At 39.2% G+C, this 14,769-nt stretch overlaps 1 protein-coding gene across 1 annotated transcript; it reads right to left on the reverse strand.

Annotated features, from left to right (window-relative positions):
* Positions 1 to 1,487: 1,487 nt before the first annotated feature.
* Positions 1,488 to 14,407, reverse strand: LOC116325655 (sia-alpha-2,3-Gal-beta-1,4-GlcNAc-R:alpha 2,8-sialyltransferase-like). Its single transcript, XM_031746616.2, has 4 exons — positions 13,953 to 14,407; positions 6,891 to 7,013; positions 5,975 to 6,532; positions 1,488 to 4,174 (listed from the first exon to the last, which is right to left on the reverse strand). The coding sequence occupies exons 1-4, from the start codon at positions 14,108 to 14,110 to the stop codon at positions 3,892 to 3,894; spliced, it is 1,122 nt and encodes a 373-aa protein (XP_031602476.1). The 5' UTR covers positions 14,111 to 14,407; the 3' UTR covers positions 1,488 to 3,891.
* Between the last annotated feature and the right edge of the window lie 362 nt (positions 14,408 to 14,769).

Genomic DNA, 14,769 nt, shown 5'->3' on the forward strand with positions numbered 1-14,769 from the left:
CTCTGTGTGTTAAACCTCAGCCTAAGCTGGAATTTGCAACAAGGAGCACATGTTGCAGAGTCATGGGATGGTCATGTGGCCAGCTTTTATTGTTTGGGTCCAGTCTTCCTCAGCCCCATATCCACCAGTCTGTTTCAGTCTGGCACGATAAGGTGGACTGTTTAAGACCCCAGGACTATCTACAGTTATAAAAAATAAAGCTTGTTCATTTTTAAGTTGATCTGTAGAAGTTTGGTCCCATGTGGAATACAGCGTTCTTTTTTAGCCTTCAAACAGCTCTCATACAAAGACACCAGTGATATTCTTAAGGAATACACCACCAGGAATACAAACAATAGCAAATGACTAAATTTTACCCTTCAAAAAGGTTGTATAAAACTAGCCTAAAAGATCTGTTAGTGCCTCACATGCATTACCACTTAAATGTTTCATGCTGTTTGTACAAGATGCAATAAGCCATATAACATTCATTCATTTTATCTTGCATCACGAATACTGAATTTGATACAGTTACGGTAGGAATAAAGAACATTTCTTCAGTCAACAAAAGCTGTCTAATAAATAGTGACGTTCAATCGTCGGCGGGTATTTTGGACATAGTGGGAAACCTCAAGATTGGTTATTATTTTTAAAAGTTCTATTTCCTGATGTTTTAAGCCACACTTGAGCCATGATTTACATCACAAGGTGGTCCGAGTCTGGTAGCCCCTGGTCAAAAATGTTTTTTGACATTTGTTTGTATGTTTAAACCAAGCTTGTGTTTACTAAGTGAGAATTTAAGCATATTTATTGAAGCATATTGCATAAATATGTTGTTAGTAAATAATAAATATCATAACCCACTTAGACTCTCTCATGTAACTAGCTAGCTAACATTAGCTCCCTAATGTTTCCAGTTAGACAGGAGAAAAAGAAACAATCTGAATGTGTAAACATAAACTTACAAGATCTGAAATTATATCATGTAAAAGCAAAACTACATTCCACTAAACAGCATTAAGTAGGCTAGCACAATCAACTATGCACAACTCTAAGCTAACCAAACTAACAGTTTGCTAACCACAAAACCTTTCAGATTTAGAAGATATGTTACAGCTCAATAATAAAGTCTTTACTAATGATGATTTGGGGTTTTTCTGTTTGGAAACAACCAACATTTTCACATATTTCCACAGGGTTGCTAGGTCAATGCTTTCTATGTTGGCCTAGGACACCCTCGCAAAAGAGATTCTTAATCTCAAGAGTTCAATTCTTGGTACAGCTAAGGTAGACATACAACTTCCTCACTGAGCATTCTTTTGTAGCAGTTGGCTGGCTGCTAGTGAACACTTCAGGCATTTGGTTGTGTAGGTCAGCGGTCACCCAACCTTTTTTGCGCCATGGACTGGTTTATGTCCGACAATATTTTCACGGACCGGCCTTTCAGGTGTCGCGGATAAATACAACAAAATAAAACCAGTACTGGTACCAAAAGAAAAGAAGATTTATTCATAACACACGGGAAAAGACCCAGGGAAACCGAGTTAACGATAAAACCAATAAAAACCCTGAAAACCATAAATTCCATAAATCACACTCGAGCCTCAACTCTCGCGGCCCGGTACCAAACGACTTGCAGACCGGTCTGTGGCCTGGGGGTTGGGAACCGCTGGTGTAGGTAACCCTCTGAAGTATTTACCAAGTACTCATTTATCCACTGAGAAGTCAGCAAGGCTCCTGAACAGGGCTAATTAATCTTGTTTCACTAAAATCTCACCAATACTCTGGGAGTAAGTAGCAATCCACCACTGCACTGCACCACATTCAAGAGGAATGCACACTGGTGCCCAATGGCTCCCAAAAGAAATCCTTATATCAACACACAAACGCAAGCAAGAGAGTGTGAGGGAGAGAAGAAGAAGCCTCTTTTACTATTCTTCCTGTCAGTTTGCAGGCAAACACTTGTTGTCAACTTCAGGACCACAAACAATATCACGTATCACTTAAAACCAACCAAAGTAACAATACATGCACATCTGTGCTCCATTTTGCACATAACCATAGTCGATTCAGCGCACTCTACCCACTTATATAGTAGGTACATTTATACTTTTAAATATTTCAGACTGTTTATTTAAAAACAGCATGACTGACTATTTTTCATATAAGCTTTGATTTAGATGCTTCACCTCACTCTCCCACTCCTTTCTGTAGTTTATATATGTATACATTTAACCCACTGTGGCAGCATCTTCTCACTGATATCTGACATAACATAGCAGGAACTGGAACAGAAAGTCTTAGTATTTCGCGGACTGTCCGCCATGACAATTTCTGATGAGGTAAAATAAATACACTCTTGGGTTTTATTGTGAACTATAATTTAAAATGCATATTTTTTAAATCATCACAAAGGATCCCAAAACAGCCTAAATTTTGTTCACCTGTCCAACATAATTTTAACCATCAAGATTAAGCTTAAAACTGTGTGGAAACCCAATCTGGCAACACTGGTGCCTTTAACTGTGAAATAAATATTTTTAGCTAATAACTTAGGTTTGATTAAGAGTGCTAACATGGGAGAAATAAATAGCTTGGCTCTTCTGACGGATAATAAATTTTGGTTAGCAGATCTTTTAAAACTCACAAAATAGCATCTTGTATCTGCACGGGTCAAAATATTTTTAAACTATGTGTGAAAGATTTACAGTTTTAGAGTGGTTAGGTCAGGGATTACTATGTCTTGGGTTTGACCAGTGGCTTCCTGAGGTCCCAATTTAGTAAGCTAAGTTTAAACCTAGCTTAGGTACGATATTCAAACTTGGTAATACAATAGAATAAACCTTTATTATCCCACGAATGAGAAATTTGGGATTTAATCATGGATTTACAAAAAGATGGAGCTGTTGCTCCAGTCTGTCATATATTTTGATAATATTTTAGTTGTAAACATCGGTTCTTTTATACATGATGATAACAAAACATGATGATCTCTTATCAAAAATTACTTGGCTAAATTTGATCCTAAATCAAGTAAGTTTACATTACATGTACATGTATTTTCATTGTTACTGATGGAAAATGATCCTCATAGTCTTGTTGGTAGATTTTGGAAATGTCTCATTTTCTCAACACCTACATAATGAAGGCCGGTAACACGTTCTGCAGTTCTGATCTAATGATCACAAAACTATCATCTCTCCATGAATTTATGGCTTATTGTTGGAATGTTGATTATTATTCCAAAAATTTTTGAAGTGGACAGTCAGGCTGTCTACAGAGAATAAAAGACACACATATATTTATATAGAGTACAATCTTGTAAACAAATACCATCTTCTAGAGCAGTGCAGATTGTCTGACACCTCGTGGGGGAAAAGGCCTGAAAACAGGAACCGCACCTCTCTGGAGGCATTGAATCTGATTACAAAAAACACTGATCTAACTCCTTCCCTGAGATTAGGCAGTGATTTCAGTGTACAGAATTGGTATACTGTTGTAAAGGTGATTAATCAATCTGTTTCAAGCAGAAGTGGAAATTTACTGTGTTCCCACAGCTGAATCCCCCATGGACTCCAGTTAAAATAGACGTCTGTTTGGCTCAAACTATTTAGCCAGCAGTCATGCAAAGGAGAATAATGGAAGCAACTGAGCTGCATGAAAGCCCCTAACTGTGGTGCTGAACACAACATGTTGAATGAATAACAACGCTGGGATCTGCAGCTCGAGTGAGCCTGACATCTTCATGTAAAATTACAACGTGACACAAGTGTGTGTTTGCGGGATGACCATAAACTGCCTAAACACTTATCATGCTTATCATGTGTCACAACAGAAGTTTGAACTGAGCTAATGTATGTCAGTAATGGTCTCTGGAGTCACGTCTTAAACCATCCCGGACTCGTCGAATGTCTAAGAGCAGTGCGTCAAGCTGAGTTTGATCACGCCTTCCCTGTGCAGCTTGTAGAGCAGCTTGAACTCGCTGGGCAGCTGGTGGGTTTCCTGCCACTTAGTGGTGAATTTGGTCCCTTTCTTGTCGTAGTAGTGGTACGGCAGATCCTTGCCCGTGTTGGGGTCCCAGCCAAAGGGCCAGAAGCCGTAGAGGTGGATCTCGTCGCATATGGCTGAGGCCAGCGTGTACATGAGGATCCCAGTGCTGAGACGCTTGGGAGAGAGGTTTTTAGTCTTCCAGTATCTGAGAAGAAAACAAATAGATCACATATTGACTGTAACTTTATGTTGTCTGTTCAAGATTTTATCATGTAACGTACATGTATGCACATACATGTTTGGACGGTGATACAATTTTTGTGATTTTGTGTCTGTTCACCACCACAATTTTAAATCAAATAGTCAAGATGTGATGGAGGTGCAGATTTTCAGTTTTAAATCAAACGGTTTAACAAAAGTATTGATGTAACTAAACCAGTCATTCACCAACTAATTATAGGCCTAACTGTGTGGTCATGGTTTTAGTGTTTGCCACACTTTAAATAAAACTACCATGTTGGTGACACCAGGGTTTCAGAAATACTCGCACAGTATTCCCACATTTACATCAGTCAGTGTTGTCATATCAATGCTTTCATATTAGCAGTGGATTAAATTGGTCTTTGTACTGCCTGTGGTTCAGTTTTTCTTGTTGCATATTAACACGACATCCAATAATTCTTGGATTTTTAGCTCATCTGGCCAAAGGACCACGGCCAGGTGTCTTTCCATCTGTCCATTCATAGTTCATAATAATTATTACTCCTCCAAGATTACCACGCAGGTTTTTTTGAGATTGCACAATGATTGACGAATGGGTCTCCTTAAATGTGCTCAACGTCACGTGAAAATGGGCATTTTTGCATTTTCAAAGAATCACTTACCGTACTTGCTCTCAGAGTATTGGTCACATTTTAGTGTAATACAGTTTGTGTGACACAGCCAAACAATAACAACCAAACTTATAGGTTCTGTACTTCACATATTACAATAACCTGTCAATTGTGATGGATCATGAGTCATATGAGCTATTACGTCATTGGCATTCCAGTTATTGTTATCCTGTTTTTTCCTTTTGCATGTGCATCCTGTGTTCCTGTGTGCACTTCTCTGTCTGCGTGAGTTTTGTCCTGGTCCCTCCTTCACTTATTTCTTGTTTTATTTTGAAGGTCATATCCTCAGGTGGTTGTCTGTGTGAGTGTGTTTTTTACTGCCTTCCTCTGTTCTTTTCCCAGCTTTGTTAGTGTCCCTTCCCTCCTAGTGTGTATTTAGTTGCTGTCTTTCCTTTTGGTGTTAGTAAGATTATAGTTTTTGCGAACCCTCTGTTTTCTCTACTAGATTTCTGTGTTTGGGATTTATGTTATTTTCTCATTTTGAGATGTTTCTTCTTGGATTTAAGTTGTTTTTAGGCTTTTTTGGCTGCCAATAAAAGCAGCCTGTTTTATTTTGTCAATAAAGTTAGAAAGCATTTCTACACCTAACCGATAAACATTTCTCTGAGCAACAGGTGGAGAGCAGAAACTGGGTGACAAGGAATGTGAATATAAAGAGCTGCAGGAACCCGGAACTGATTGAGGATTTTGCATGACTGGTTGACCTGGGATTTTTCAATGGATGTGTGATTGCATGTTTGAAATAAGGAAATAAGGTTTTTGGTTAACAGAAGCTTTAGCTATTTGAACGTTGTGTACCATAGTATAAAATGTAAAACTACAGACCTATGATAGGTCTGTAGTCTACTGTCATTTGTTTATAGACTTACAGAACAGTAGTGCTGTACAGTAGCATGATAGTCTTTATAAAGGTTGCAGTAAATTGTGAATTCTGAAGATTATTAAGCATAATAAAAAATTATTTTCTGCAGAAATGTTTCATTTTCTGTGATAATTAAAAAGTCTATGGAAAAATCACACTGGTTTCCAGGTTTGCCTAAAAAATCCTCCATCCCTGCAAAGCTCAACAGTTACCAGGCGAAGAAAACAGCAAATTATGAATCAGATCTTACTTGTTCACGTCGTGCATGATATTTCCTGGCCAGGCCAGCTCAATCTTCAGCTGTCCCTTGTGTTCCACAAAGAAATCCACCAAGGTCCGAGTTACTGTAGCTGAGGTATGAAGGAAGAAGGCAGGGATCCACAGGATGGCTCCCTCCAGTTTCTTTAGGTTGAGGAAGAAATTATTTCTGTCTTGAATGGTCAGCAGGTTATTGTAATACCTCTCTAGGATGCTGGGGTTAAAGGTGGTCAAGTTGGTCTTCTTGCCTACGTCCTTGGAGTAGATGTCGGTGGGGGCAAAGTTGCAGCGGAAGACAAAATCAGCTTGGTCAATTTCAGGGCCACAGTGGCTGCCGGTGAGAATGCCGCTGTTTCCCACCACAGCACACATGCTGTAGTGCTTATTGAGGATGGGAGAGGTGTCAGGAAGCAGGGATTTGAAGTTGTTACTGATGGAGAAAACATACTTGTGGCTGGAGTAGTCAAAGTGCATCAGCTGGCCAACGCGCACGCTGTTCTTCGTAAGGGAAAAGTTGTTGGGAATGTCGATGTAGTTGAAGATATCTTTCCTGAAAAAAAAGATGTTAAAAAAAGTCCAAAACCAATTACAGCAGCTACGTCCGTTTTTTATTTACAGCACATGCTACAGGCACATATATTTATAGGCTCTTTTTTATGTTTACTGGTGTATTTCCCTTTTTTCCGCTGGTGATCATTTAATCATAAGTCTATAGAAACATTGACACATAATAAATATACAAAATTAAACACACAAACAATTTACTTTTTGGTTTTGAATGTTGGCAAACAGAAGACAAAATGAAGAGGAAGGATGTTTTATGCTGTCTGATTTCTAGACCAGATCAGAAAATACTCAAGTTTCACAAAGAAGAAAAGGAGAATTCATTTAGGAGTCAAATCTTTTACCTCTGCTGATAAAAAGCTGTCTTGTTGAACTTCCATTTGGACGGTTTTCCTTGGAGCTCTTCGTTTAGGGCATTAGTTAAGGGGATGAAGGAGGGGTCCAGGAAATTCATGGCGAACTGAGACCTGAAATTAATGTCCACAAAACATTGGAAGCTGAGTCATCATGCTATAACAGCAGCAGCTATACTGCCTGCTGTTTAGAAAGATCCAATCAGATCTGCTCCTGGCACACTTTGGTCAGTCTGCTTTTCATATTAGCCTCTCAAAAGACTTTCATGTTTAGAATAATTACAGCTAAAAATGTTCAAATGATTCAACTGTTTGTTTGTTTTTTTCTCTTTAACGAGGAGAGTGGAAAAAATGAAAATATTTAGATATTTTTCTAGTTAAAACCTGGATTCATGTTAAGACTTGGGAACTAGTTTTCTATTAATAAAGGATTTAGATGTTTATAACTATAGGGTCTTATTCATACTTTACTGAAGACAACAACTTTGGAGCTGCCAAAGTGTATGTTTTAGCTGTGGTAGGAAGAGCATTTTTTTGTTAGTTTACATACAGTTACACACGATATAGTTGTGATGAAAGAAGTACTCTCAACCTACTTAAGCCATTCATTCAGAACTGCATTGATGCATTAATATTAAAGTATTAAATACATTGAGCTTAATATCAACAGATGATGAGCAGCCTGACATGTCTAAAGCTTTTTTTTTTAGTGTGGCTCAGTCTTTCCACTACCATTACATGTGCACTATTTTTTCCAGATCACAGCTGAAAGTCGCTGTCCTAAATAACATCAGCATGCCTAAATCCAAAAGAACACTTACTAATGTTTTGCTCTTATGTAACACCAGGACCTTGTCAAAAGGAAAAGAACTGGATTATGGTTTGTTTGTTTTTTGTTTTTGTTTTTTAAAAAAAAGCTTAGTTACTAAATTCTTTGCTACAGTTTTTATACTTTGCAAATCCAGCAAGTCCTTTGGTCTACTGGCCCCTGGGTCACATGTTTAACACCCCTGGTTTACAGTAAAGATGCCGTTTTATGTCTTGGCATTAGGCTGTACACGTGGAAATCACACTAAATACATTTCCATACCCTTCATGTAAGTTACCTTGAGTTATCTTTCTGTATACGTAGTATATGGTCAACAGGCCCAGCACCTTGGACAGCTCACTGTTTGATTTAAAGGATGCATAAATGAGTTTAGACCCCTTAGTGGTCTGGGTTTTTTTTTTTGTTTGTTTGGTTTTTGTAGAGAGCCCCTAAAAACTGTTAATAGTATTAATTGTAGCATATTTTATTATTATTTTCTGGAATTATCTTCTTATGTTTAATTTTCTTAACTTTTCTATTGACAACAGTACAGGAAAGAATGAAAACAGGTTTTATGTCCAGTGTTGTTGATGTCATGATGCTACAGAGCGCTCACACACAGGCGTGGCTCGTGGCTTGTCAAGAATAATAAGACTTTTGTTGCTGCAGCAGAAAGAACACGAAGAGACAATTTCATGACACAAATCAGTGATGCAGAATTAAAACACACTTTAACTGAAATACAACAAAACATTGCCATGACTTATAAAACTGATGTGCATTATTATTTTAGTTAAAAATTTCGATTCCTATTCTGATTAAATTGGGCTTTAGTGTTTGCTTACAGCACAGCTCCAGATCCAGGTGACTGCAAGTCAAAAGGATCTTACCTGTCTATGTCCTGCAGCAGCCTGTATTCAGTTTGAATATTGCTATAAACTGATATGGATCAGTTTGTCTTTCATTCACCGTAACATTTAAATTCACCAAAAATTATAAAGCTGTAGCTTCTGTTTTACCCACATTCACATAACTAAGCAGTGTGTTGTCTTTTTGTCCACTGTGAATCCCCCACTTGCTCTTATAATAATTATTATAATCTTATATTTTTGTCATTTTCCAGTTTCTAGTTAAGTGAGGAGGATGGAGAGCGAGGGGGAGGACAGAGAGATCGTACAAGAAAAGGAAAAAGGAGGGAGCAAATACTCAAGGTAGCTGGAAAAACAAAAGTTATTTTTCATAAAGCAGTTTTTCATGTATTTCATGGAGGCTGTTGTGCTTTCCAGTAGCACACTTAAAAAAGGCCAGTGGGCATTCTAAACAGAGCATATTGATATGAATGGTAACCCATCTCCATTGAGACTGTGTCAGCTCCCAAAAAGACAAAAAACAAACCAAAAACCAGCAATAAACAACTTAAACATAAAAAATCACAAAGAAAGAACAATACAGTATCCACATCTGAACCAAAGAGTAAAACAGTGAAATGTGGATTATTAAATATTAGGTCTCTCTCCTCCAAGTCTCTGTTAGTACATGACTTAATAATTGATCAACAAATCGATTTACTCTGCCTTACAGAAACCTGGTTGCAGCAGGATGAGTATGTTAGTTTAAATGAATCAACACCCCGAGTCATTCTAACTACCAGAAATCTCGAAGCACAGGCCGAGGGGCGGTGTGGCAGCAATTTTTCACACCAGCCTATTAATTAACGAAAGACCAAGACAGACTTTTAATTCATTTGAAAGCCTGATGCTTAGCCTCGTCCACCCCAGCTGTAAAACTCAGAAACCAGTCTTACTTGTTATCATCTATCGTCCACCTGGGCCTTACACAGAGTTTCTCTCTGATTTCTCAGACTTTTTATCTGATTTAGTGCTCAGCTCAGATAAAATAATTATTTTGGGTGATTTTAACATCCATGTAGATACTAAGAATGACAGCCTCAACATCGCATTTAATCTGTTATTAGACTCAATTGGCTTCTCTCAAAATGTAAAAGAACCCACCCACCACTTTAATCATACTCTAGATCTTGTTTTAACATATGGCATAGAAACTGAACATTTAACAGTGTTTCCTGAAAACCCTCTGCTGTCTGATCATTTCCTGATAACATTTACATTTACAATAATTGATTACACAGCAGTGGAGAGTAGACTTTATCAAAGTAGATGTCTTTCCGAAAGTGCTGTAACTAAGTTTAAGAATATAATCCACCCACTGTTATCATCTTCAATGCCCTGTACCAACATAGAGCAGAGCAGCTATCTGAACGCTACTCCAACAGAGGTCGATTATCTTGTTAATAATTTTACCTCCTCACTACGCATACGACTCTGGATACTGTAGCTCCTGTGAAAACTAAGGCCTCAAATCCAAAGTCCCTGACTCCGTGGTATAATTCTCAAACACGTAGCCTAAAGCAGATAACTCGTAAGCTGGAGAGGAAATGGCGTGTCACAAATTTAGAGGATCATCATTTAGCCTGGAGAAATAGTTTGCTGCTTTATAAGAAAGCCCTCCATAAAGCCAGAACATCTTACTATTCGTCACTGATTGAAGAAAATAAGAACAACCCCAGGTTTCTCTTCAGCACTGTTGCCAGGCTGACAAAAAGTCAGAGCTCTACTGAGCCAACAATCCCTTTAATGTTAACTAGTAATGACTTAATGAACTTCTTCACAAATAAAATTTTTATCATTAGAGAAAAAATTACCAATAATCATCCCACAGATGTAACATTATCTACAGCTACTTTTAGTACCATCAATGTTAAGTTAGACTCTTTTTCTCCAATTGATCTTTCTGAGTTAACTTCAATAATTAATTCCTCCAAACCATCAACGTGTCTTTTTAGACCCCATTCCTACAAAACTGCTCAAAGAAGTCCTGCCATTAATTAATGCTTCAATCTTAAATATGATCAACCTATCTCTAATAATCGGCTATGTACCACAGGCCTTCAAGGTGGCTGTAGTTAAACCTTTACTTAAAAAGCCATCTCTAGACCCAGCTGTCTTAGCTAATTATAGGCCAATCTCCAACCTTCCTTTCATATCAAAAATCCTTGAAAGAGTAGTTGTCAAACAGCTAACTGATCATCTGCAGAGGAATGGCTTATTTGAAGAGTTTCAGTCAGGTTTCAGAGCTCAGCACAGCACAGAAACAGCTTTAGTGAAGGTTACAAATGATCTTCTTATGGCCTCTGACAGTGGACTCATCTCTGTGCTTGTCCTGCTAGACCTCAGTGCTGCGTTTGATACTGTTGATCATAATATCCTATTAGAGCGATTAGAACATGCTGTAGGTATTACAGGTACTGCACTGCAGTGGTTTGTATCATATCTATCTAATAGACTCCAATTTGTACATGTAAATGGAGAGTCCTCTTCACACACTAAGGTCAATTATGGAGTTCCACAGGGTTCAGTGCTAGGACCAATTCTATTTACATTATACATGCTTCCCTTAGGCAGCATCATTAGAAGACATAGCATACATTTTCACTGCTATGCAGATGACACGCAGCTCTATCTATCCATGAAGCCAGGTATCACAGACCAATTAGTTAAACTGCAGGAATGTCTTAAAGACATAAAGACCTGGATGGCCGCTAACTTTCTGCTTCTTAATTCAGATAAAACTGAGGTTATTGTACTCGGCCCTGAAAATCTTAGAAATATGGTATCTAAGCAGATTCTTACTCGGATGGCATTACCTTGGCCTCCAGTAATGCTGTGAGGAACCTTGAGTCATTTTTGACCAGGACATGTCCTTCAACGCACATATTAAACAAATATGTAAGACTGCTTTCTTCCATTTGCGCAACATCTCTAAAATTAGAAATATCCTGTCTCAGAGTGATGCTGAAAAACTAGTTCATGCATTTATTACTTCCAGGCTGGACTACTGTAATTCTTTATTATCAGGATGTCCTAAAAACTCGCTGAAAAGCCTTCAGCTAATCCAAAATGCTGCAGCAAGGGTACTGACAGGGACTAGAAAAGAGAGCATATTTCTCCTGTTTTGGCTTCCTTCATTGGCTTCCTGTTAAATCCAGAATTGAATTCAAAATCCTGCTCCTCACATACAAGGTCTTAAATAATCAGGCCCCATCTTATCTTAATGACCTTGTAGTACCATATCACCCTATTAGAGCACTTCGCTCTTGCACTGCAGGCCTACTTGTTGTTCCTAGAGTATTTAAAAGTAGAATGGGAGGCAGAGCCTTCAGTTTTCAGGCCCCTCTTCTGTGGAACCAGCTTCCAGTTTGGATTCGGGAGACAGACACTATCTCTACTTTCAAGATTAGGCTTAAAACTTTCCTTTTTGCTAAAGCATATAGTTAGGGCTGGACCAGGTGACCCTGAGTCCTCCCTTAGTTATGCTGCAATAGACGTGAGGCTGCCGGGGATTCCCATGATGCATTGAGTTTTTCCCTTCCAGTCACCTTTCTCACTCACTATGTGCTAATAGACCTCTCTGCATCGAATCATATCTGTTATTAATCTCTGTCTCTCTTCCACAGCATGTCTTTCATCCTGTTTTCCTTCTTTCACCCCAACCGGTCGCAGCAGATGGCCCCGCCCCTCCCTGAGCCTGGTTCTGCTGGAGGTTTCTTCCTGTTAAAGGGAGTTTTTCCTTCCCACTGTCGCCAAAGTGCTTGCTCATAGGGGTCATATGATTGTTGGGTTTTCTCTGTATTTATTATTGTGCTATCTACTGTACAATATAAAGCGCCTTGAGGCGACTTTTGTTGTGATTTGGCGCTATATAAATAAAATTGAATTGAATTGAATTGAATTGAATTGAAATTTTAAAGCATTTACTCTAAACGTGGCTCGAACAGGATGGCTGCCACTACATTGATGTGACGGACTACAAATCTGTTCTCCACTCTTGAAATTGGGGTAGATGATGCTCTGTGCTGAGTCTGCATAATAAAGGGAGAGTTTGTATTATATGAATTAGGAAACTTTTATATGAAACAACTATATTATCAGTTTGTTTCGTGTGATTTTCTAGTGTCTGTACTGAATATTGATACTTTAAGTGCTTGATGATTTGGTGAACTGAAATAATGTTGTGCATGTTTCTCATCTTATCATCTTTCCCACAAATGATTCTTCCACTCCGTTATTGACTGTGTCATGAATCTCTGTGTGCAGGCAGGAGATTGGACCCAAAATGCAGGACTCGCAACACACGGGGATGAACTCAAAATACAGCTTTATTTACTGGCTCAAGGGAAAGATGCAAAACTAAACTAGACTGGGAAAATATAAACTAAACTTCACAGAGAGGCACACAAGGGATCACACAGCATGAGGGACGGCGCGACACGGAACAGAGGGAGATTCTGACATAAATACACAGAAGGTAATGAGGGACGTGGGAACACACGGGGAGCACAGCTGATGACAATTACACATAACAAGACAGGGAGGACACGGAACTGACAATACTGACCCAAGACGCGGACCTTAAACGTAACACCGAAAGGACACAGAGACGCAGACAGGAGGGGGGAGAGAGAGCACGGGGAGAGCACAGACATAACGGGCTGGGGAAACACGATAAACATGATGGAATAAAACACAAGGGAAAAGGGGCACAATAATTCACAATTAAATAAACACAAACACACAAAGGGAGACAAAGGGCAAACACATAAGGGGAAATCTAATCAACTATACTGAACAGACAACCTAGGGATCTTAAGAATATAAATGAACTTAATATAGAATGTCAAAACTCACAAAACTCAAAACACGGGGTCAGAAGTGTCGGGACCATGACAGACTGAGTCTTTGCCTGGGTTTGATAACTAAAGAGTCCGCCTTAAAAACGGGTGGATTAGATTGAAATCTCTGATCAATCACTCTAAATTATTCATTCTTAGACACTACTTAGACAGTATAATAGGTCATCCAATTAATTGGGTTGCTTTTGAAAGTAACGTTGTAATGTTTATTCAATTAAATTGAGGTTTGCAAATGTGAAAAGGATTGATTACATTTGGAAACAGCATACTCCATTAATTAATTAACATTAGTTGCAAGGTACTGCATGAATGGCATTATGATTGGGAGCTGAGGCTCCACTTAAAGTTTGAACCTAGACAGCAAGTATATAGAAGGTAAAGTATGAAGTCTGGAGTCAAGGCCACACTGTTTACATCAACCCAATTCTGCATCTGATCATCCATCCTCATTGTGATGAAAAAAATTCTCACTCACCGAAAGCCTGCATGAAACATAATCCTCGGGCCTCCCATGTAGTATTTAGAGGAGGAGAAGAGGCTGTCTTTTCTCAGAGACACGTAGCTGATGAGGGATAAAATGAGCACGGCGACGCACAGAATAACCAAACCCAGGGCCTTGGCGATGCGGACCATCTTGGGATCGTTTTCATTCCTTGTATGTAGCTGCAGCGAGGTGTTGGCCTGCGTTGTTATTCCCGGGTCTGCACAGCGCTGCCGCCCGTCTGAAAAGCACACATAAAGTGGCGCTCATCGGCTCATATAATCGCGTAAAATGGACGGGTGGTGATTTTCTGCGGCTGCATGATAAGGATGCCGCTGCTCTGTCCGCGCTCATTCCTCTTCCTCTCCTCTGCGGCTCGAAACCATCCAGGCTGCCGGGTTAATCAAGGAGATGGGAGCAGAAATGCGTGTCAACACATCCCAGACAGCTCCACCGCAAGCCGCGTCCTTCAGCAGCACCAGCTGCACCAGCAGCATCACCACCTCCAACCCCACCCCCTCACACTCACGCTGATGCAGCTTTCGGCACAAAGAGACGCTTGTTCGGTAATCAGTTGAATGGGACTGAGATGACAGAAGCTTTAAAAGTTCCGACGAGCAGTCTAATAAGTTAAGTCATGCGCACTGGAATTTAATCTCGATATCCAGGCTGGTGAGAGTAAAACATTTACATTAGTATATCTGGGGATCTTGCCATTTATGTAGACTTCATTGATACTAAGAGGAGCTCAATCATGGGAAATTGGCCTACACACAAACAGACATACTTTCACTGTCATAAACATCCTCTC

Source organism: Oreochromis aureus, linkage group 12, assembly GCF_013358895.1.
Source record: "Oreochromis aureus strain Israel breed Guangdong linkage group 12, ZZ_aureus, whole genome shotgun sequence".
In the NCBI taxonomy this organism is placed as follows: domain Eukaryota; kingdom Metazoa; phylum Chordata; class Actinopteri; order Cichliformes; family Cichlidae; genus Oreochromis; species Oreochromis aureus.